Consider the following 20,399-nt stretch of genomic DNA (forward strand, 5'->3'; position numbering starts at 1 on the left):
AACAGTACTTCTATTTTGGCAAATACACTCTTTATGTCGACATAAGGCCCGGGGGCCGGACCCGGCCCTTTGACCATCTCAATCCGGCCCGCCAAGTCATATGCCATATGTTTTTAATGTAACAGTGAAACAGTCGTGAGTCCATATATAATGAATGCAATGTGAATGCAATGTGTTTTATCAGTGACCTATGGAATGGTGCATATCATATAAGATAAGATACGGCATTGACGTGGATTGTGTTATGTCATCTTTTCATTGTAACCTCGTACAGAATACACCAGAGTGATACAAAAAGGTAATGAAAGATCAACATTTTGTTGATGAACATTCTTGTTGTGAAAGCAAGGACCTTATTCTAAAGTAGTCTGGCATGTCTACCAAATTCATGCAGTTTTAACATCATTCAGCACAATGTGTTTCAAGTTTCAATTCAATTGTACAATGTGCGGCCCTTCACTCATTTTATCGAAGTCAGTATGGCCCTCTGGAAATAAATGCTGCCCACCCCTGCTTTAAATTGTACTTTGAAACTCTGTTATAATGTACTTTTGACCTCAGTAGGCCTACTATTTTGGCAAATAAACTCTTATATTGTACTTTTGACTTTGTTGTGTCGTGTTTGGGGGTTTAAAGAACAGGGGGTTAAATATCACTTACCAACAACAACAAAGCAGCATGCTATGTAAAGTAAAAAAAAAAAAACACTTGTGGACACGAATCCTAATTCAGGTGCCCAGATAGTTTTGGTGCCCACTCGTCCAGGTGCCCACATGTCCCTAGTGCCCAGATGGTTTTGGTGCCCACCTCTCCAGATGCCCACTCATCCAGGTGCCCAGTTATGTCCACCCCTAAGTGCCCACTCGTCCAGGTGCCCAACATGTCCCTAGTGCCCAGATGGTTTTGGTGCCCACCTGTCCTGCTTACAGAAAAACAAGCCCAAAATCGCTTATCACAGGGGTCGTCAACAGGGGGTCCGGGATCCCTAGGGGGTCCTCAGAGTTGCTACAGGGGGGCCGGGCTGCCAAATCTTTGTGTGATAGGATATTTCTTTTTTACCTTAACCACTTGAACCCTAGCATCCCTTTTCTGAGGAGAACTTTAGCCAAAAATAAAGTTCCAAAAATAGCCGATCTACAAGCTCAACGCCTCGCGCTGAGGCGTTGTGAGCTTGTAGATCTGCTATTTTTGGCAAAGAGGTATAGGTGTAGAGGGGGAAAAGAGCAGACCAAGCAAACAAAAAACAGTTGAATCTGAAACAGAATGTTATACAATATAGAGGGGGTCCCTGCTTCATCTCTCTCTCAGCTACAACAACAAACAATGGTATTGTTGACAATAAAGTTGAACCTTGAACCTTGAAGCTAGGGGGTCCTTGGCCTGAAAACGTTGAAGACCCCTGGCTTATAATAAGCGGACATGGCAACACTATTCAGTAACTTTCGTTTTCGCGTGCATCGGGACAAGCAGGGAGCTGTGTGCACTCAGACGGTGGTAAGTGCAAAATACATCGTTTAATCTATTCACTGTTAGCTTATTGTAAAGCCCGACGGCGGGTTAAGGGGCAGAAAGAAACAACAACTATTCAAACTCGGTTAATGTAGGCTTATCGCTGCTAACGTCGTTTACAGGAACTTGAGTTGAATTCTGTCTTTGTTTACACACACACACACACACACACACACACACACACACACACACACACACACACACACACACACACACACACACACACACACGAACATCATGTAGGTAGGCAGGCAGTGGTGGAAAAAGTACTCAAATTAAAAAAGTAGTATCAGTACTAACTCTCGTAGACGTATTTATGATTCTGACGTTTTCAATCTACGAGAGTTGTAGGGTTCACCCCCATGGACACAGGGACTTTCAGCTCTATACCCTGTAGACACTCCAAAGATGTACAAATTGAAAATAAAGGTGCTTACCCCCACGCCCCAAATCTTAACTCTCGCTACGGGGTAGTAGTTTAATGTAATAATCCATATCTTTCAATACAGAAGTGTTTTAATGCCGTCTGTAGCCGATTCTGTCGGATGTTCCTAATGAGCGGTAGTGACGCGCCCATCTGGTGAAACCCGGAATTACACTCAATGTAAACAGGAAGTAAACGAGGGTGAACAAATGGCGTTCGGCCACAGACGGCATTAAAACACTTCTTTACTGAAAGATATGGATTATTACATTAAACTACTACCCCGTAGCGAGAGTTAACATTGGGGGCGTGGGGGCAAGCACCTTTATTTTCAATTTGTACATGTTTGGAGTGTCTACGGGGTATAGTGCTGAAAGTCCCTGTGTCCATGGGGGTGAACCCTACAACTCTCGTAGATTGAAAACGTCAGAATCATAAATAAATACGTCTACGAGAGTTGTATTCTACAGCTACCTCTGAGATGCAGTGGAGTAGAAGTAAAAGTATGGAAAATTGGAAATACTCCAGTAAAGTAAAATAATAGGCTACCTAACATTTGACTTAGTACTTGAGTAAATGTAGTTAACTTTCCACCACTGCGATTCTGCGAACATCCTGTAGGTAGGGACTCTTATTTAATGCCCCCGTTCTGTTCACATTATACAGAAAAAAGTTCTGACACTCGATTCAGAATTGGCAAGTGACATATTAGGCAGTCACCAGTGTTGCCAGATTGTGTGAGATAAATAAGCAACCAGGTCTATGAAAACAATCCCAAAAGAAGCCACATTAGGCATGAGCACTTGGCAATTTGAAAATACCCGACCCTACAAACTCACAAGTTGTGAGCTTATCCATATATATCTATGAGCTTATCCACAAGTTTCCTAGGGCGTTGTGGGCATCACTTCCTGTCGATTTTATCCCTGAGTGATTTACCTGATCAAATCGACAGGAAGTGATGCCCACAACGCCTTAGGAAACGTGTGGATAGATTTGCTATTTTCAAAAAAAAGAAAAAGTGAAAATTTAGGAATAATTTCAAATCCACAAAATCTTGTATGGGGGCCTCGATCTGGCACAAAATATTTTCAGAAGTTTGGGTCTACAAATATATATTAATCTGGGGATCCAATTGGCATTACAATGTTTGAGAACCACTGGCTTAAACAGCATAGGAATAACAAGCCCAAATAAGTAACTACACACTTAAGAAACAAAAAAACGACATAACCCGCAACTACCGATATTTACAAGCAAGCAACTTTACAGGAAGAATAAGCCAAAAGTCGATTATAATAAGCGGACATGGCAACACTTGCAGTCACCATGAGGAATTGTTTTTGGGACTAGCTACTTGCCTATTGGACGCGGTCTCTGGCGCCATCTACTGGTGTAACAAGGTACTATGTAGCTGCAAATAATTCAACAGTGTAGACTGCAAATTGCCTCCACTGCTGTAAAATGATACATGTCAACACAAAAAGGGAATTTAAAGTTATAAAAGGGCAGGCTACTCGTTTTACAATGTGCTTTTAATGATAAAACTTCATAACACGACTGAACAAAACAGGGACAATACAAGTAGAGGATGCTTTCACTTTTGTTTCCGATTTTTGTGTGGATGTGTTTTGAGGTCAAGCATCAGACATAACACCCCTACTTTCAACATGGTACTTTTGCATATTTATGATTACCTTATTGACCAATACACTGCATTTCTCCATAGATTGATTGTCTTGATGAAGCCATGGCCAGCCAATTAAATGTACAACTTCATGGAGACTCAATTCGCATTGTGAAAGATTATGGATCTAATCTGAAAGATATAGTCCAAAGCAAATTTGGATGCAATGCTGAATTCTGTGGTGTGGATTCCAGTATGAATCCATCTAGGAAACCAACCATTGCCCCTGAGAAGAAGTTTTCTGTTGAGCTGCACAAGGGCCTGAAGGTGTCTGTTTGGAAAGCCGATCTCACCAGCTTCCCAGTGGATGCTGTGGTCAATGCCGCGAATGACCATCTTAAACATTATGGTGGCCTTGCACGTGCTCTGTCCATAGCCGGTGGCCCAGAGTTCCAAAGAGAGAGTGATAACTACATTCACCAGAAGGGTAAATTGCAAACAGGTGAAGCAGTTGTCACTAATGCTGGTGGAGCCCTGCAATGCAGAAAGATCATTCATGCCGTGGGCCCATGTCTACAGCCAAATCCAACTCCAGCCATGGTTTCTCAGGTTGAGCCCAAACTGGAAAAGGCAGTGATGAGCATCCTTCATCAAGTTGAGATGCACGCTCTGCAGTCTGTCGCAATTCCTGCTCTGAGTTCTGGCCTGTTCCACTTCCCTCTGCCACAATGTGCAGACGTAATAGTGTCAACACTGAAAAAATACCATGACAAGGAATACCAACCGAAATATTCACTACGTGAGATCCACCTGGTGAACCATGATGATCCTTCTGTCAGGGAAATGCAAAGAGCCTGTCAGACCCTACCCTCCATAACTAAATCATACAGCCATGCAACTGGGAGCCATGGAAAAGGTGCCACCAAAGCCTCAACAACCACTATTCAAGTTAACAATGTCAGCATTACCCTGAAGAAGGGTAAAATTGAGGAACAGGAGGTAAGAATGCATAAGGAAGAAATCTATATTCTATTTTGTATAAAACATTAAGGGTTTTGCTTTGATATGATGATGATTTAGTTTAGGACTTGCAGTTAAAGAAAATCTTGAAGAAAGCCCAGTGAATTAGTACTAAATGCTTTATATAATTCCTCTTTATTTTTGTCTCCCTTTCAGACAGATGTCATCGTGAACACTACATCAGCTTATCTCAATCTGTCAGAGGGTCTGATCTCCAAAGCTATTTCACAAAAAGCTGGACGCAAGATGCAAACTGAAATCAACCAATATAGAAATTCTTCTCAGCAGCCACCACATGTCATAGTGACTAAAGCATACGATCTACCTTGTAAAGAGGTGTATCACACATTGTGTGCTGAAAAACACAAATCGTCAGCACAACAGGTACAGCATGAGTTAACGTTTCCTTCGTATTATAGCAACTGGCTTTAATTAAATGCTAAATTCAAATATATGCCAGTTACGTTGTGCATCGTGGCATAACTACAAAACTTAATCAAGCTATCTCTGTCTCCCTGTTCATTGATTTTGCATCTATTTATACACTTCATTTCAGATTCTTGGCAAAGCAATATGGGAATGCTTACGCCAGGCAGCCGCAAGACCCCACAGATCAATCGCCTTTCCAGCCATTGGTACTGGTAACCTAGGGTTCAGTAATATTGAGGTCGCCAAGATCATGACGGATGTAATGGTTGACTTTGCCTACAAACACCAAGTTAACTTGGCAATTCACATTGTCATTTTTCCTTCTGACAATTACACATTTGAGGTAAACGGTTAGACTAATGTTAATGAATGATGCTCATTTCCAAATGTATTGTGTGGTCAATATTAGCCTGCAGTTGATGGCAAATTGTTCCCCTTATGAATAATAAAAAAAATACTGCATTTGTATGACATTTTTAAAAACGGGCGCAAAAGTAATAAAGCAGTTATGAATAAAAGCTAATAAGAGGTGCAACAAAAATACCAGATGTGAGTTAAACAGAGCTACATTAAATTCCATTCCATTTAATTATTAAATGTCTAATTGAAGATATATAACCCTCTTTCTAGGCTTTTGAGGCTCAGCTGATGCCTCTCCAAGGCAGGACATCTGATTCTCCCCCTAGCTCTTCGCAAGGTAAGAACAAGATGTTAAAATTAACATTTCATATTGTGCCATATTTCATATTGGGAAGTAAATGACAATTCCAACATGCAGAAGTAAGTGTCTCTTTCATGTATGCTTTTGATCAGGATTTGAGCACAGCAATGTCAGCCGGGCACATGCTAGCGTGACTCCTAGTCCACAGATCAGACTGACCAGTACTGACCAATCTGATGAAGCAACACAGGAAGCCAAACAATGGCTGGAGCACCTTCTCTTCTATTCCGCTGGGTCTATCATTGTGCACAACAACTTCCTCCAGTTCTTTGGGGAGCAGGAATTCCAACAGTTGCACCGTGAAGCCAAACAGGGTGTCTCTATTGAGGAGTTCTTTGAGAAAGGTTGTGCTGGCATAATGGTAAAAGGGGAATCAAATGAAGATGTCACAGTTGTTGCGTTGCAAGTGGAAGCCATGCTCTGCAAAGTCCAGAAGGACTTTGTCTTCGAGGAAGTGGGTTTGATGCCCCTGACGGCCACTCCCAAGGTGTCCTATGAAAGAAAGCCATGTGAGGAGTCCAGTAAGGACTTCCGTCGCAGAGATGATGAGATGCGCTCTGGTGGGCTGAAAGTGGTCAGGGTAAGAGATCAACAAAACATGTATGTCAGTCTGTATTTCATTCCAAATGGACAGCCACCATTTAGAGAAAAAAAAAGTACTCTACAGAAGATATATTTAATTGATTTAGTGTTTTGGAAACTATCTGTATGACACAATTGCCTGACCAAAAAGTTTGATTTTTTTTAAAATTCTGTGATGGTGTTAGGTTGACCGAGTGGAGAACCGGGCTCTGAAGGAGCTCTTTGACCTGAAGAGAAAACAGCTACAGCTACAGTCTACAAACTCTCCTCGACGAATGTACCAACGCATACGTGTGCAGTTCTGCAACATGGTCAGCCATGTTGGATTCCAGAGGGAGTATGCACCACCTGATGGTATGTTTATGAACCTTTTACAAATTACATAACATAGGTGACATAAGTACATTTTTGTAATAACCTGTCATGTAATAATGGAGTGTGAAATGATGGATACAAAAGAAACAGATGGGGTAAAAAAGGGGAAAAAATCTATTTCTTCCATGCGCAGACCCACAGTATGGAGATGGCATTTACTTCACTGGCAAAGTGGATGAGGCCATGAAAGTGTGGAAACACGCGGGAGGAGAGAAGTATCTGTACTTTGTGGAGGCCCAGGTGTTGACAGGGACCTCTACCCCTGGTACACCAGGTTTGATTGTGCCACCTCCTATCAGAGATGATCCACTCCTTCGCTACGACAGTCTAAGTGGAGGAAGGGATATATCTGTCATTTTCAATGGTCATCAAGCTTTGCCAGAGTACATCATTATCTGCGAAAAGCGCTGAAAATTCTCAGTATATACTAAGGAACAGAATATGATGGGGATTTATTTTTTACCCCATTCTTTCTTTTGTTAAATATAAAAAGTAATAATCAGATTTCTGTGATCTTGTACTATGCTTCTGAGGTAGTGATGGTTAAATCATTTACTTTTAATTATTGGTTTCTGGCTAACCATCCTATCGAGCCACTGGCAGAAAGGCACTACGTTATACATCTTGTTATATACACTTTTAGGTTATGGGTTTGATTTAGAAGATTGTCCTGGTATGCTGCACAAGTAAATCCTTATCAATATGTAAAATCTACTGATTCAGTAGTACTCTGTAATGCATCTAAGTTTTCTCCATAAGTGCCTTCAGGCAATAACTTCTGAAATTATAGAAGTGACTTTGGTTGGGTTTTTGTTAAGAGTATGACATACTGAGGGTGTAACAGAGCATAATTAATAATGCAAGACAATGACTAAATTTGTTGTAACATGCTGATATGTGTGTACCAAACTGAAGACTGAGTAAGTGAAACTGTGTGAGACAAATCAAAAATAAAAGTTTGAATGTCAGTTTGGCTCTTTGTTTCAAGAATGTAGAATAACCAGTCCAAAGGAAATGCAGTAACATTCCCTCTCAATAGGTCTGACAACCACTGCTGTTGCTTAAAACAAAACTCCATTAGCTCCAAGTGTCACAATGCCACAATATTACCCTATGGTATTATACCACAATCATTTCAGCAGCATTATCACAACTACAAAAAACCTAGCTTTTCCACTAATGTTCAAGGGTTTGAGTAGTTGGTAACAGCACCGCATGTGTTAATGAGTGGACTGAAAAAAAAAATCTGATTTAAAATGCATACACCTACTAAACTGGTATCGCAGTCAGTTATTTAAGCATTGTGCAAAGCTATCAACTAGTCATTGAAATCATCTGATCGGAGATCTGTATACTTTTAATAAAATAACATTTGATCCAAGGTCAACACTATACATTTTTACAAACAATGTCTGACAAAGTAAAATATACATACGTGTACATAAACATTAAGCACTTGGATATAAAATGTATACACTCTACTCTCATTTTCTGTGGAAAACTACAATGCAATTTAACATGTCCAAAACTTTAAAAAATCTCACTACAGTCAATTGATTAATAGTGCCACTGTCCGTCATCCCCGTGTAAAATGTAAACCAAGAATTGGAGACAAGTAAAATGTCTAGTTTTTTCTCATATAACCAGCTCCATCAAAGACAAAATGAGATTTGAATAATTTAAACATAACAGAATGCCAAGGATGGTTCCAGTGGTGACAGGGTATCTGAATGTGTTTTGAAATGGCAAGGGATTCCTTTTCAGTTTTTCACTTTGGTGGTGTATAGGGTGTATACAGCTATTGCTGTCAGAAAGAGTCTGACATTCTATCAAACTGTTGGATGGAACATGTTTTGATGCCCCTACCACATCTGCAGCTGACTACAAAAAGCTAAATTAATCATACAAAAATACATTACACGTGTCAACATGGTGCTGTACAAGGGTCACTCCAGTTAAAGCAGTGTATTGAACAAGGCTGTCAGATCTGAAACTATAAAATGATGTCTGGCCCGCCTCATGAGACATGCAGGTCCTGCCCTATATACCGTATATATAATTTATTTTCTAACAGTAGCTTATTATTTGTCACCCTTTTTTCTCCCAGTTTAGATAAATGCCAATTTAACTAACCCTCCCCACACATTTCTGTTTACACTGCTATTGTACTACTGGTGCACAGGCCTGTGAAGAGCCCCCCAGATGTGCCTCTGTCCTCCATTCAACACGCTGACAAGCACTCCAGCCCGCTGGAGTGTCTAGTGCAAATTATAAAAATCACCCTATGGCCAATTGTGTTCGTATATAGATGCTCAGCCAAGACGGAAGCACCGCAGTGGATTTGATTGTATATCCCTAGACTGTGCCACCGGAGCAGCAGATACTGGAATATTAAATATAATAGCAACCCTTACTGGTCTATTGGCTGCCCTTACTTCTGCAGAATACCCAACTTGGGAGAACAGTCTTTTAGTCAGCTGGTCCCCGATTCAAACGAGGTCTTGAAACACATACATACACATTCACACAAACCAGTGCCTTCTTTTGCATACACACCCACTGTCACTCTGTGCATTCAGCTATCTCCGTGCCATCTACAAGCAGTGTCTGAATGATGCCGTCTCGCCTCTTTCCACTGCTGACAGCCTTGATGCAGCAGTCGTGATCGCCGAGGGTGAAGTGCGTCTCAGTGCCGTCTTCCACAAACTCCCCCTTTAGAAACGGGTAAGAAAAAGTAAGGTTTGACTAAATTAACTTCGGATAGTATTCTCCGGAATACCAAGTACTCTGGAGTCTTTTATTTCCAGCTCCAGATCAGCAGAGCCTGATTTTGCCGTAACCATGGCATGCTGTAGGAATAAAATGTACGAATTCCTAAACTGACAATTACACAGAAGTACCAGGAAAAAGTATCCAAGTATCACACATACCGCAGTCTCCATCTTTTGCCCATTACACCAAATATCCATAGTATCTTTCTCTGTGAAAAGAAAAAGAGAAATTCAGTTAATAATAGACAACTGAAAATGAGAACACATCATGATAATTGTTGGTGAGAGTAACGAAGCACAACAGGATATTTACACAACAGAAACATTCAAGTGATTCATGCATTGAGACTTCGGCATGGACATAATAGACTTGTACCTCATCCACTTATATTAGTAAGAGTAATATTTTGGCAGCCTATTTCTAATTGTGGCTTCCCAAGATGCTGAGCACTGATCATAACTCAGAATTGCCATTCTTACATATGTTAACATCTTACGGTCTGTCAATGTGAGTCTCGTAATAGTTTTGTGTTCTGTATCTTGTATCACTTATGGCATAATTATGCAGAAGAAAGGACTCACAAACACCATCTTCTTCACTTGCAAATAAAAATCTTGAACAACATTTAGATACGCAGACTGTCATCAGGTTATGTGGGAGACCTTTCTTCTGCATGGTGGGCCAATGGTCTTCTGCAACACACCTGTCGATCTGTACTGTAGATGTGCAAAAGGTCTGCTCTTTGAGGCATCAACAGACATTACCAACTTAACAGCAGGATGTCTCTGGAAGCATTCCCTGACAGATGCTGTGCAGGCAAGCAAGCAATACGTGAATATTCCATCATCTGTCACTGAAGGTGCCTGCATGAAAATGCATTCCTGATTTTATAGGCTGCACTAGCTGTTCTATTATTTGCCTTTACCCACATATTTAGTATACGTGTACATTTAGGTATTAATGATTGTTATTTATCAAAAATCTCATGGTGAAAATATTTTGTGAAAGCACCAATAGTCATCCTCACAATATTGTGTATTGTTCAAGGTATTTGGTCAAAAATATAGTGATATTTGATTTTCTCCACTGCCAGTGCATCCGACAATGAGCTTATCATAGTACTGTACATACAAGCTACACAGAAGCCATTACACAGGTCATTACTGTAGATCAATTTAGCTCAGTCATAAGTCTTTGTATTAGTAGCCAGGTGTTATGTGATCAGATCATCTGTAGTGTATAATGTCTGTTACTATAAGCAAAGGGCCTGAACCAAGGTGAACATGGTAAAGGCCTGGGCTTTAAGCTGCTAAAGAGATTAGCCTCAACATTGACTGCCAACATCAGTGGGTAGTCATCACTTAGCAGGTTCTCTACTCCAGTGGTTTGAAACATTTTCATGTTTTCAATGTGTTGTAAGCTTGTAGATCAGCTATTTTCTAATAGCTGATCTACAAAATACTGGAAATAGGGTTAAAGCTGATTTATAAAATATGGTTAAAGTGGTTAAAATGTTCCTCATTTTGCTGGAGACCCCCCTGAAACCCCCTCATGGACCACTGGGGGTCCTGGGACCCCACTTTGAGGAACCACTGCTGTACACATCTAACACTGATTCATATGTTTTGAATGACTAAATCCAGTCACTACGGCTACCGGCCATGTCTCTCAGTAGCTGGATGTATCCTTACTCTGTTCCCCATCGGTGGAAGAACATGCCAGGTGTGCATGATGTCGAATAAAATGTGGAAAATGAACATACAAACCCAGACATGCTTACCCAGGACCACCCTACAGTCGGTACCGTCCAAGTTGAGCACCCAGGTGCTGGTGACCTTTGACCGGTTCTCCATGTACTTCTTCAGGCTTTTCCCGTTGATCTCCAAGGTGTATTCGTATGCAAAGCCGCTCACCGCATCTATGTTGATGGTTGCCTTGGTGTCCGCGTTGCCCACGTTGAAGGTCTCCTTACCCACAAGTTTGAACATCCAGTCCCTCCGAATGAGTTCCTGTTACATGACATCAATGTAGCCCAAAGCTTTTGTTAAGGTGGCACTTTAACAAAAAACAAACATTAGGCTATATACTGTGTATCCCTCTGTACATGATGGGAGCACATTTAACCAATAACCACTTTCAACCTGGCAGAATTATTTTGGGCATGTCCTATAGGCAAACGTTGCACACCTGGGCATTGTGATGCAAATTGCATTGTGAGCTTGTAGATCAGCATTTTTGTTATTTGTTGTATGGCGAAATGTATTCACACGTTTCCTAGGGCGTTGCGGGCATCACTTCCTGTCGATTTGATCAGGTATCAGGGATCAAATCGACAGGAAGTGATGCCCACAACGCCCTAGGAAACTTGTGGATAGGCTTAAGTGGTTAAGTCAAATGAAAAAGATCTTGGAATAGAATAATTAAAAAAGGTGCTGCCTGTAAGTGATATATTTTGTGATATTAAGTGATATCTAAGTAATCATTGCTATAGTATAGAAAATACATGTTCAGGTCGGGATACCAACTTCACCCAAACAGGAGAGAGAACTCTTACAGGAAGGATAAGCAAGTGAAATTGGAAGTGATGAAACAAAAGAATGACCGCACAAAACTGGTTCTCTCTCCTGCTCTCCTGATTGGATGAGATTGGTGTCACACCTGAACATGTATTTTCTGTTCACTACTAAAGAGCTGGAGAGATAGCGTTAGAAGGAGTTCTCCCTATGGAACCAGAGTTAGGGAAACCCCTGCTGCTGAACAAACAATAGCAATTATTACCAGAATATAGAGCTTTAACCTTTTAACAAAAATAAAAACAACTTTTAACCAAGAAATCACATACAGCACCTCTAACTCAACACAAGCGACTCAGTGGTCCATCATAGGCTACTGGCACGTATGAGACCGACTGACCCATGGTTTGACAACTTATTGAAGACGATGTACCTTTCCATCAACATGGATGACCCTCTTCCCGGTGGTGGTGCCATGTTCAAACTCTATCCGGTGCACCCCGTCACTCAGTGCCACCTCCCACACGCCAACCAGGTCGTTTGACATCCCGAGCCCTCCAACACCTGCTTGGGTACAGACACCAGACACGCACACAACAACTGGTTGACAGTGGTGGAAAAAGTATTCACTTTTTTTTTACTTAAGTAAAAGTATCAATACTGCAATGTAGGAATACTACAAGTAAAAGTAACGGAATTCAAAATTTAGAGTAAACGTATTTGTATCAAAATGTACTTAAAGCACCAAGAGCAGATGTATAAATTGTATACAAATCTTTTGAAAATAGCAGACTATTTTCAAATGGCCGAAATGTATACTGCTCAGAGAAATGTAGGGAACACTTAGATCCCTTAATTATTTTTGAGTTTTCATGAACTGTGTACATACTGCTAGGGGTCTGCCTGACGTTTCTTCCAGTTAAGAGGGAGTTTTTCGTTGCCACTGTCGCAAAATTGCTTGCTCAGGGTGGGATTGTCGGGTCTCTTCTCTACATGTAAAGTGTCTTGAGACAACTTGTTGTGATTTGACACTTTAATAACAATGTATTGAATTGAATACTGCTAACAAAAACTGCTCAAAATAATGAAGGGATCAAAGTGTTACCTTAAATATTTTGAGCAGTGTATATAGGGCTGAAGTGGTTAATGTATGTTTTGTAATACTAATCAAAATCTGCAAAGTAACTTTGAAGTTTTCAAATAGTTATAATGGAGTTACGAGTAAAAGTACAATATTTGCCTCTGAGATGTAGTGGAGTAGAAGTAAAGGTATTGAAAATTGGAAATACTCCTCTAAAGTAAAGAATACTTGAGTAAATGTACTTAGTTACTTTAGACCACTGTGCACATTTAACGATGCAAGACTGGCTAACTTCACGTTAATTCCATGGTGCTGTCCTTAACAACGCTGGTGGTTGTTGTTGTTGTATTTAGTCAGTTTTAGTGCCTTTCACTATAAATCCAACCATTCCTCGACAGCAGAGGCTGCTCTAGCTTAGTATCTAGAGTATAGATACCTACCTTATATAGTTATGTAAGGTTTGGCAAGTTAAAAGGGAGTAAAACAAAAAGCTAACTTAAATTTGAATCGAATGGATTAATGCTCAGAGATTTCGTCAGGTCTGGCAGCATCAGGCACCCTTGGACCGCCACACACTTTCCTGTGTCCGTGTTTTACATAAAAAAATCAAGTAAGTGGCTGTAGATCGGCGCTGTTGTGCTTTTATTTTTGAAAGCCCTGAACCCCGGACACTGCCGTGTTTACCAAGGTTCCACTTACTTGCTGCTAGTAGCCATGGATCACACGACGGTCGTCTGTCACGACCGCCATGGATGAACTTCAACCCGGTGTTTGCACTTTCTCCCTTTTTAGCCCGTACATCTACATAAACGTTCAGATTTCAAATATAAAGTGCTTAACCCATGGCCACGGATGTTACAATTGTGTACGGGCCCTCAGAAGTACCCGTATCTTCCGTATTATTCAATAAAAAGCATTTTAATCCGATCGGTGGCCATTTTCTCATAGAGTTATAACGTATCAGAGTGCCGTACACCTCCCAACCGATAGGGGCGCGTAGATATAGCATACGGAGAAAATGGCCACCGATCGGATTTAAATGCTTTTTATTGAACAATACGGCAGATACGGATACTTATGCGGAACCGAACAGAATTGTAACATCCGTGGCCATAGGGTAAGCACTTTGTATTTGAAATTTTAACGTGTATGTAGATATACGGGCCAGAAATTTAAAAAGTGTACACCAGGTGGAAATTCATCCATGACTCATGTTTCAGGGCTATAGCTACTAGCTCAACCTAGCCTTTGGCCGCTACCAACTACACACTGTTAACCCTAGCGCACAAAAGCAGCATTTCAATATCTTTGCAATTATTACCTTATAATGGATTTGAAGTCAGATCCACTCGATTAGTTTAAAACAAATTACGTTAAGAACAGCGGGTCGGTTCCACTAAAACGTATGTAGCCTTCTTTAGCCAAACAACACAGGCTTTACTGTTACTATGGTAACATAAGATTGTGATTTCTAGCGACGCCCACTGGTGGGGTCATTATGTCAAAGAGTCAACCCCATAGGTCAAACCATAGACTGGTCAAAGTACCATTATTACGTTTATACAGTATGCTTTTGATTGATTGAGCAGTTAATTGGAAATGAATTCAAAAGGATAAATACACAAGAAAGCCCGTATAGGCTTGTTTCCATTGTGGTCCTTTTGGGGAAAGGGGGCAGGAGCAACAATATAATAATAACAATACAAAACAAGGCCAAAAAACGAAATACCTTCCTGTTTTTTCCTTTTGTGAAAGGGGATCAGGGACCTTCATTACAAATACAAAACAACAAATTAAAAAAATTGTACTCTAAAAGATCTGTACTTGGTTTGAAATTTAAGTCATATTATTGGCCAAGCACCTTTTTAAGGCGAATTTAAAGGAAGGTAAATCATTCCACTGAACTGCTGCCGAGTATAGGAAAGATATTTTTCCCATATTGCTGTATTTAAAAAAAGGCAGGGTTTAAAATCAGTAGGGCTACCTCTGGTCAGGTGTAAGTAATACCTGTGAGTATCACTAACCTTGGAAAAGTAGTTATAACAACATAACAGTGGTCAATACTGTATATACTATATGCCGTTTTTGGGGGGAAACTACTTGAAATTTTAACAGATTTCACTATGAAATGTTCACATTATTACTTTCAAGTAAAAGTTATACATAATACTAAAAGTAATAAGTAGGCTACATTACCTAAAAACACCTTCATTATGTTTCGAGAATTAATTCATATTTGACAAAAAAAAAGCTCCCATGGCAATTTCACGTTCTTTTAGTTTTCTAGAAGAACATATAAATATATTTTTACAACTTCCGGAGTAGGAACCTTGAACACAGCACCTTCAAGTACCTCAATTCTGCTAGAAGCAATGTACAAACGTTATCCTGCATTACTGTTGCTGATATTCTTTTATTATTCATACTTTTCTTTGTTATTGTTTATTATTGTACTCATAATATGTACACAAGATGTAATGATACAAATCGTAAATCATGAATGCTTACATGTTTTTAAAAACAAAAACCAGATCAGCATAATTGCTATTAAACCTTCTAAAGGAGGAGGCAGGGCACACAGCTTGTGTTGATGAGATGCTGGCCAGTGGCCACAGCAAAAGTCAGAAACTAAAAGAATGTGCCGTACACTTATAGGAAGACCTCCAGTGAAGGAGAAGCAAACCATATATACATTTTTTTTCATTAAGATAATAAGTGTGCAACTCATTCCTTTCTTTTAATTATTTTGCACATTTTGTCACAATTTCACAGACCAGATCCACACGCCAGTGCAAAACCAGTTCAGAGCAATCAACATAGTGATTCATATATTTAATATGCAACAATAGCTAGGGTTGCGCAATGGATAGCCTAATGTACTAGCAAAAGATGCCCATCAACTAACTGGTCATTTACGGTGTAACAGATGTGTTCCTAGACCTGAGGCTTCCTGTGCTACCCACAGAGCCCTTCTTATAAGCCATCAGTAGCCTCTTGCTGATCAGGCCATGTTTGCAGAGAGCCACCAGCAGCTGGTTCCGGAATTTCTGGCCGACGAAGGCATACAGCACAGGGTTCACCGCACAATGTGTGAAGGCCACCACCTGTGTCACATGCAGGACCACGTCTACTCTGTTCTGAACGTCGCACGACTCCAACCCAAGTGATCCTCCCCGCATGAGCGTGTCTATCAGGACGGTGATGTTGTGTGGGAGCCAGCACAGAACAAACGCCAGCACCACCACTAGAATGACACGCATGGCCTTCTGCTTTTGCATGTTACGCGCGTGAAGCAGTGCTCCCACCGTGTTGCCGTAGCAGAAAACCATCACCACCAGCGGCAGGAAGAAACCCAGCGTGTGACGCATGACACGCACACTAATTCGCCACCGATCGTTGCTTTCACCAGTGAGGTTTTCATAGCATTTCTGATGCCCCTCCGGCTCCGACATGACCTCCCTCTGAAGTGCCACTGGCAAGGAGAGCATGCCAGCCACCAGCCATACCACACCACAAACCAGTCCCACCAAGTGACGCCTTGAATACAGGAACCGTGTTGCTTTCACGATAGCAAAGTAGCGGTCCACGCTGATGCAAGCCAGCAAAAAGACCCCCCCGTAGATCGAAGCTTCCTGGAGGCCTGTCAGGAGCTTGCATAGGACGTTGCCGAAAATCCAGCCAGAGCGAACATCGACGGCCCAGAAAGGGAGTGTTAGGCAGAATAGAAGGTCGGCCAGAGCCAGGTGCATCAGGTAGATATCTGTGGAGGTTCTACGTTCCCCCATGTAGCAGACCACATACACAACCAGATTGTTTCCTAGCATGCTGAGGACAAACACCACAATGTAGGTGATCATCAGGGCCAAGCTACTCAAACCCCAAATGGACCGGTCACAGGGGGCATACAATTCCTCTGCAGGTGAATAGGTCACATTGAACGGTTCATCGAAGATGTAGTCCAAGTCCAACTCGTATTCCTCCGAGCCCATTTGGCAGAAACTTCCTTAGAATAAAATAAATGCAATATTGAATGTAGTAGTAGTGGAGGCAGTAGAATAATAACACAGTAGATATTATGGTACTAGCCTAGTATTTTGGTACCACTGAGGGCTGACAAAACACACTTGTTCTGCAAAGCATCATGTACCTTAATAAATGCATTATATATGATAATATATGGAATATATAATTTGTAATTTGAGAAGTAACATTATAATATATGTACTCCATATCTACTATATCCTCTATGCCGTATTCTAATAGAAACAAATAATTACCTGAAGGTCTCTGATAAATTAATGAAGTAAAGGTTATGTCTCCTCTTTTCTTGAAATGAATTGTGATGGAATCAAAAGCGAGCCACTTTATATGAGACAAATGTGGTCACAGGAAATCTTGTTGGATAAGATATGTGCAGAAGAGCAGAGCAATGTTATCAATTATTGTTACACAGGATGTTTGCTAACCCACAGATATGATCTGTATAGAGCCGTGAGAACAAGTGTTTTTCATCCTCAGAAATTGAACTAAAGTCTCTCCAGGTTGTGATCACCATCTTATCTGCTTTCAAAAGTCAAACTCATTTACTTTCACATCACACGGTTGCAATGTGATAGAGTGTGTGAAATGTTTCTTTATGTGAGCTCTCAAGTTGCCGTTAAAGGAAGAATTTAAAAGTGAAGAGAGAATAGAAAAGAGAGGAAGGAACACAAAATAATGCATTAAAAATATCTGCTGGGTTATAAAATCGCAGTGTCATGTGCATGGTTAAAAGTCAAATATAAAAAGCGCATTGGGTATAAAATCACACTCTTCAGATGCATGGTTATGGGACTACCACATGGCGACAAGTCTTAGTGCTTATTCAGCAGCCTGATGGTTGCTATAGGTAAAACTAAAAACTGTTCAGAAGTCTGGTGTCATGGCTTCTGCTATCTCTTGCCTGGCTGTGGTCAGAGAAGCAGTGTGAAAAGAGTGGTGTCCTTGATGATTGGCTAGACAATCTTGGCATATGCCTACGTTTTGGTCCCATTTGAAAACTACAGAGCTTAATAGGCTGCAAATCATGAGATGCATATGGCCTTTTGTAGTAATAGATGTTTGGCAACATTAAGCCTCGCGAGCCAGTCTCTGTTTAGGCAACAGTAAACAATATGTGAATGACTATGTGAAGTGAAGTAGGAGGTTACTATGCAATAGGTTTTAGTGTTGATTTTCACCTGCTTGAAGGATCAGATAGACATATATAGACATATACGTTTTTAACCACATGGTGCTCTACCACACAGTCACACAATCACACATCTTGAAACATGCTCAGCATCCTGACAGCGTTGATTGATTGATTGATTGATTGATTGATGTACTTTATTTCGTCAGACATGAGAACAACAGTACATGGAAGTACAAATTCGCAATACAAGGTCTTCTAAACTGGAAGGCTCATAAAGCACTAAGCGCTTGTTTAAAATGAGATCCCCACGCACACAAATCATGATGACATATAAGAGACAGACATATATACACACTACTATACAGAACGTCATACAATCAGCTTACAGGTTACTGGTACGTTCTGAGACGTTATTGTCCGATTTGCAATGGAATAGTACAGCATGTACTATGAAACAGAATAGCGATTATGTACTGTAAGGACGGAAACCCTGTAGGGCTTAAGTCTTCCTCTCCTATAAAAAAAATATATGTATGTGTTAATGTCCGTGTGCACATTATGACATTTTTATCACCAGATGTGAGTGTGAGTGAGTACGCAAAAGTAGGCTACGTTATGGTGGAGGCAAGTGAATGGCTTGATTCATCAGGCTGGCCCTCAATCTACGTACTGTATGTCTGTTTGAACTTACTGAGAGACCAGTGGAAAAATAGTTAGGCCTGATTTATAAGTTGTCGTATGACGGTGTCGCACACAGCGTTGTGAGCTTGCCGTTTCCGGCAACAGAACACATGAAGCATTAGGAGGATCATTTTTGTGTCTGAGTAAGCTCAGTTGCTACTTGCTAGCCTAAAGCACACTCAGCGTATGAGTAGCACAGCTTAGGTTTGGCAAGTTGTGTGGTAAGTATGGGCGCTGATGGCAGGTGTTGCGCAACTTGCGCTCCACCTCAGCAATCCATCTCCCAGGGGTCTAGCACATTGAAATGGAGACAGACTCCTGCGTTCTCGGCCGATACCGATAATACGCTTCTCTAACTTTCTTATAATAAGGAGAAACCTTATAGTTCCTTGTTTTTCAGTTTCATCGTCTGATCCCACTCTCTTTGGATGAACGCTTCTTTTTTTTTTACAGTGTTGCATTTGTTAATTTTTTATATTATTACATTTTGACACTTAAATAAGACTGGCTGAGCCTGCTTTTAAACTGAATAAATAAGCAAACTAATCTGAAAGTATGTAAATTATGAAAGCACACAAAGTTTTATTAAGAGAAATATATGGTCGTAATGAAATGTAATGATGATAATAATAATGTATTATTATGTATAATTATTATTAGTATTATTAAACATTTCATAGTCTCAATACAGCTCTCATTACAGAAAACTTTCTCCCCTTTCATGCAATGTTCGTGACAGTATACCTTTTCAATATTTGCCCACCAGAGGGCAGCAGTCACAGGTTTGATTATAAGTGAATATGTACTGTATTTCTCAAGGAAAGTTACAAAGTGCATCACAAAAATGATGGACAATAAAAACATAGTAATGAACATAATAAATACATGTTTGTTTAAAAAAAAACAGCAAAAATTAGATCAAACGTCCACGAGAGTCGTGATACGTAGTCCACATTTTTTGATAGTTCACATGTCCTCAAGGGTAAACATTTCTTTGACGTGTGATCCATTTGCATTTCCAGTCATGATGACGAACGACTTTGCCATCCAAAAGAACTTCATCTTTTCATCAAACATTTTCAGGTCAGATTATTAATTTATCTTCCAGGCTCTGTCTCTCTTTGTTTCTGTCTCTCTCTCACTCTATTTGTCACTGTTTTAGACATGGATGAAACTTGAATGTCTATGGGAGCAGACAATAAACCTTTGTATGCACCTTGGACAGGGAAGACGATGAGTGTCGTATTCAAAAGTTAAACATGTGGTGTGTGTGATTCACCTATAGTGACTTCACTAGACTATTACTCACACACACACACCACTTGTGATACTAGACTATGGTCTCAAAAGGTAGGCTACTACTTCATTGCTTTCCTTTCTGATGTTAGAGAAAAGTAGGGTTTACTGAGAGGTTGTCAAATGGGCACCTCCCATCACAGATGTTGCATTGAATTTGTCCTTCCAGAAGGCTCCTAAATGAATCTAGTGTCCC

The 20,399-nt window shown here is 40.5% G+C and overlaps 3 protein-coding genes across 5 annotated transcripts; 1 reads left to right on the plus strand and 2 right to left on the minus strand.

Annotated features, from left to right (window-relative positions):
- Positions 1 to 1,402: 1,402 nt before the first annotated feature.
- Positions 1,403 to 7,644, plus strand: parp9 (poly(ADP-ribose) polymerase family member 9). Its single transcript, XM_084085463.1, has 8 exons — positions 1,403 to 1,494; positions 3,663 to 4,559; positions 4,737 to 4,964; positions 5,137 to 5,352; positions 5,640 to 5,706; positions 5,823 to 6,310; positions 6,498 to 6,666; positions 6,821 to 7,644. The coding sequence occupies exons 1-8, from the start codon at positions 1,420 to 1,422 to the stop codon at positions 7,096 to 7,098; spliced, it is 2,418 nt and encodes an 805-aa protein (XP_083941589.1). The 5' UTR covers positions 1,403 to 1,419; the 3' UTR covers positions 7,099 to 7,644.
- Positions 7,645 to 8,032: 388 nt separating this feature from the next.
- On the minus strand, positions 8,033 to 17,371 carry faima (Fas apoptotic inhibitory molecule a). 3 transcript variants are annotated; one of them, XM_084084550.1, is made up of 5 exons: positions 17,331 to 17,371; positions 12,406 to 12,536; positions 11,240 to 11,468; positions 9,618 to 9,667; positions 8,033 to 9,399 (listed from the first exon to the last, which is right to left on the minus strand). In XM_084084550.1, the coding sequence occupies exons 2-5, from the start codon at positions 12,517 to 12,519 to the stop codon at positions 9,250 to 9,252; spliced, it is 543 nt and encodes a 180-aa protein (XP_083940676.1). In that variant the 5' UTR covers positions 12,520 to 12,536; positions 17,331 to 17,371; the 3' UTR covers positions 8,033 to 9,249. The 3 variants fall into 3 exon arrangements, with proteins under 3 accessions (XP_083940676.1, XP_083940675.1, XP_083940677.1); XM_084084549.1 differs by lacking the exon at positions 17,331 to 17,371 and adding an exon at positions 14,375 to 14,495; XM_084084551.1 differs by lacking the exon at positions 17,331 to 17,371 and adding an exon at positions 14,375 to 14,472 and having other exon boundaries at positions 12,406 to 12,539.
- Positions 15,966 to 17,042, minus strand: cxcr2 (chemokine (C-X-C motif) receptor 2; the record flags this gene model as incomplete). The annotated part of the gene is made up of 1 exon (XM_084084132.1): positions 15,966 to 17,042. One exon carries the CDS (start codon positions 17,040 to 17,042, stop codon positions 15,966 to 15,968), a length of 1,077 nt encoding a protein of 358 aa, XP_083940258.1.
- Positions 17,372 to 20,399: the final 3,028 nt, after the last annotated feature.

This window comes from Gymnoscopelus microlampas (genome assembly GCF_963454915.1).
Source record: "Gymnoscopelus microlampas genome assembly, chromosome: 17".
Lineage (NCBI taxonomy): Eukaryota > Metazoa > Chordata > Actinopteri > Myctophiformes > Myctophidae > Gymnoscopelus > Gymnoscopelus microlampas.

Bases quoted from the DNA above. Each gene is read 5' to 3' on its own strand.
- faima (XM_084084550.1), bottom strand. From the start codon at position 12,519: ATGTCAAACGACCTGGTTGGCGTGTGGGAGGTGGCACTGAGTGACGGG. The intron at 11,469-12,405 runs GTACATCGTCTT...GTCATGTAACAG, and splicing joins TCATCCATGTTGATGGAAAG to GAACTCATTCGGAGGGACTG. The intron at 9,400-9,617 runs GTATGTGTGATA...CCGTTTCTAAAG, and splicing joins GGCAAAAGATGGAGACTGCG to GGGGAGTTTGTGGAAGACGG.
- parp9 (XM_084085463.1), top strand. From the start codon at position 1,420: ATGGCAACACTATTCAGTAACTTTCGTTTTCGCGTGCATCGGGACAAG. The intron at 4,560-4,736 runs GTAAGAATGCAT...TCTCCCTTTCAG, and splicing joins GTAAAATTGAGGAACAGGAG to ACAGATGTCATCGTGAACAC. The intron at 4,965-5,136 runs GTACAGCATGAG...ACTTCATTTCAG, and splicing joins ACAAATCGTCAGCACAACAG to ATTCTTGGCAAAGCAATATG.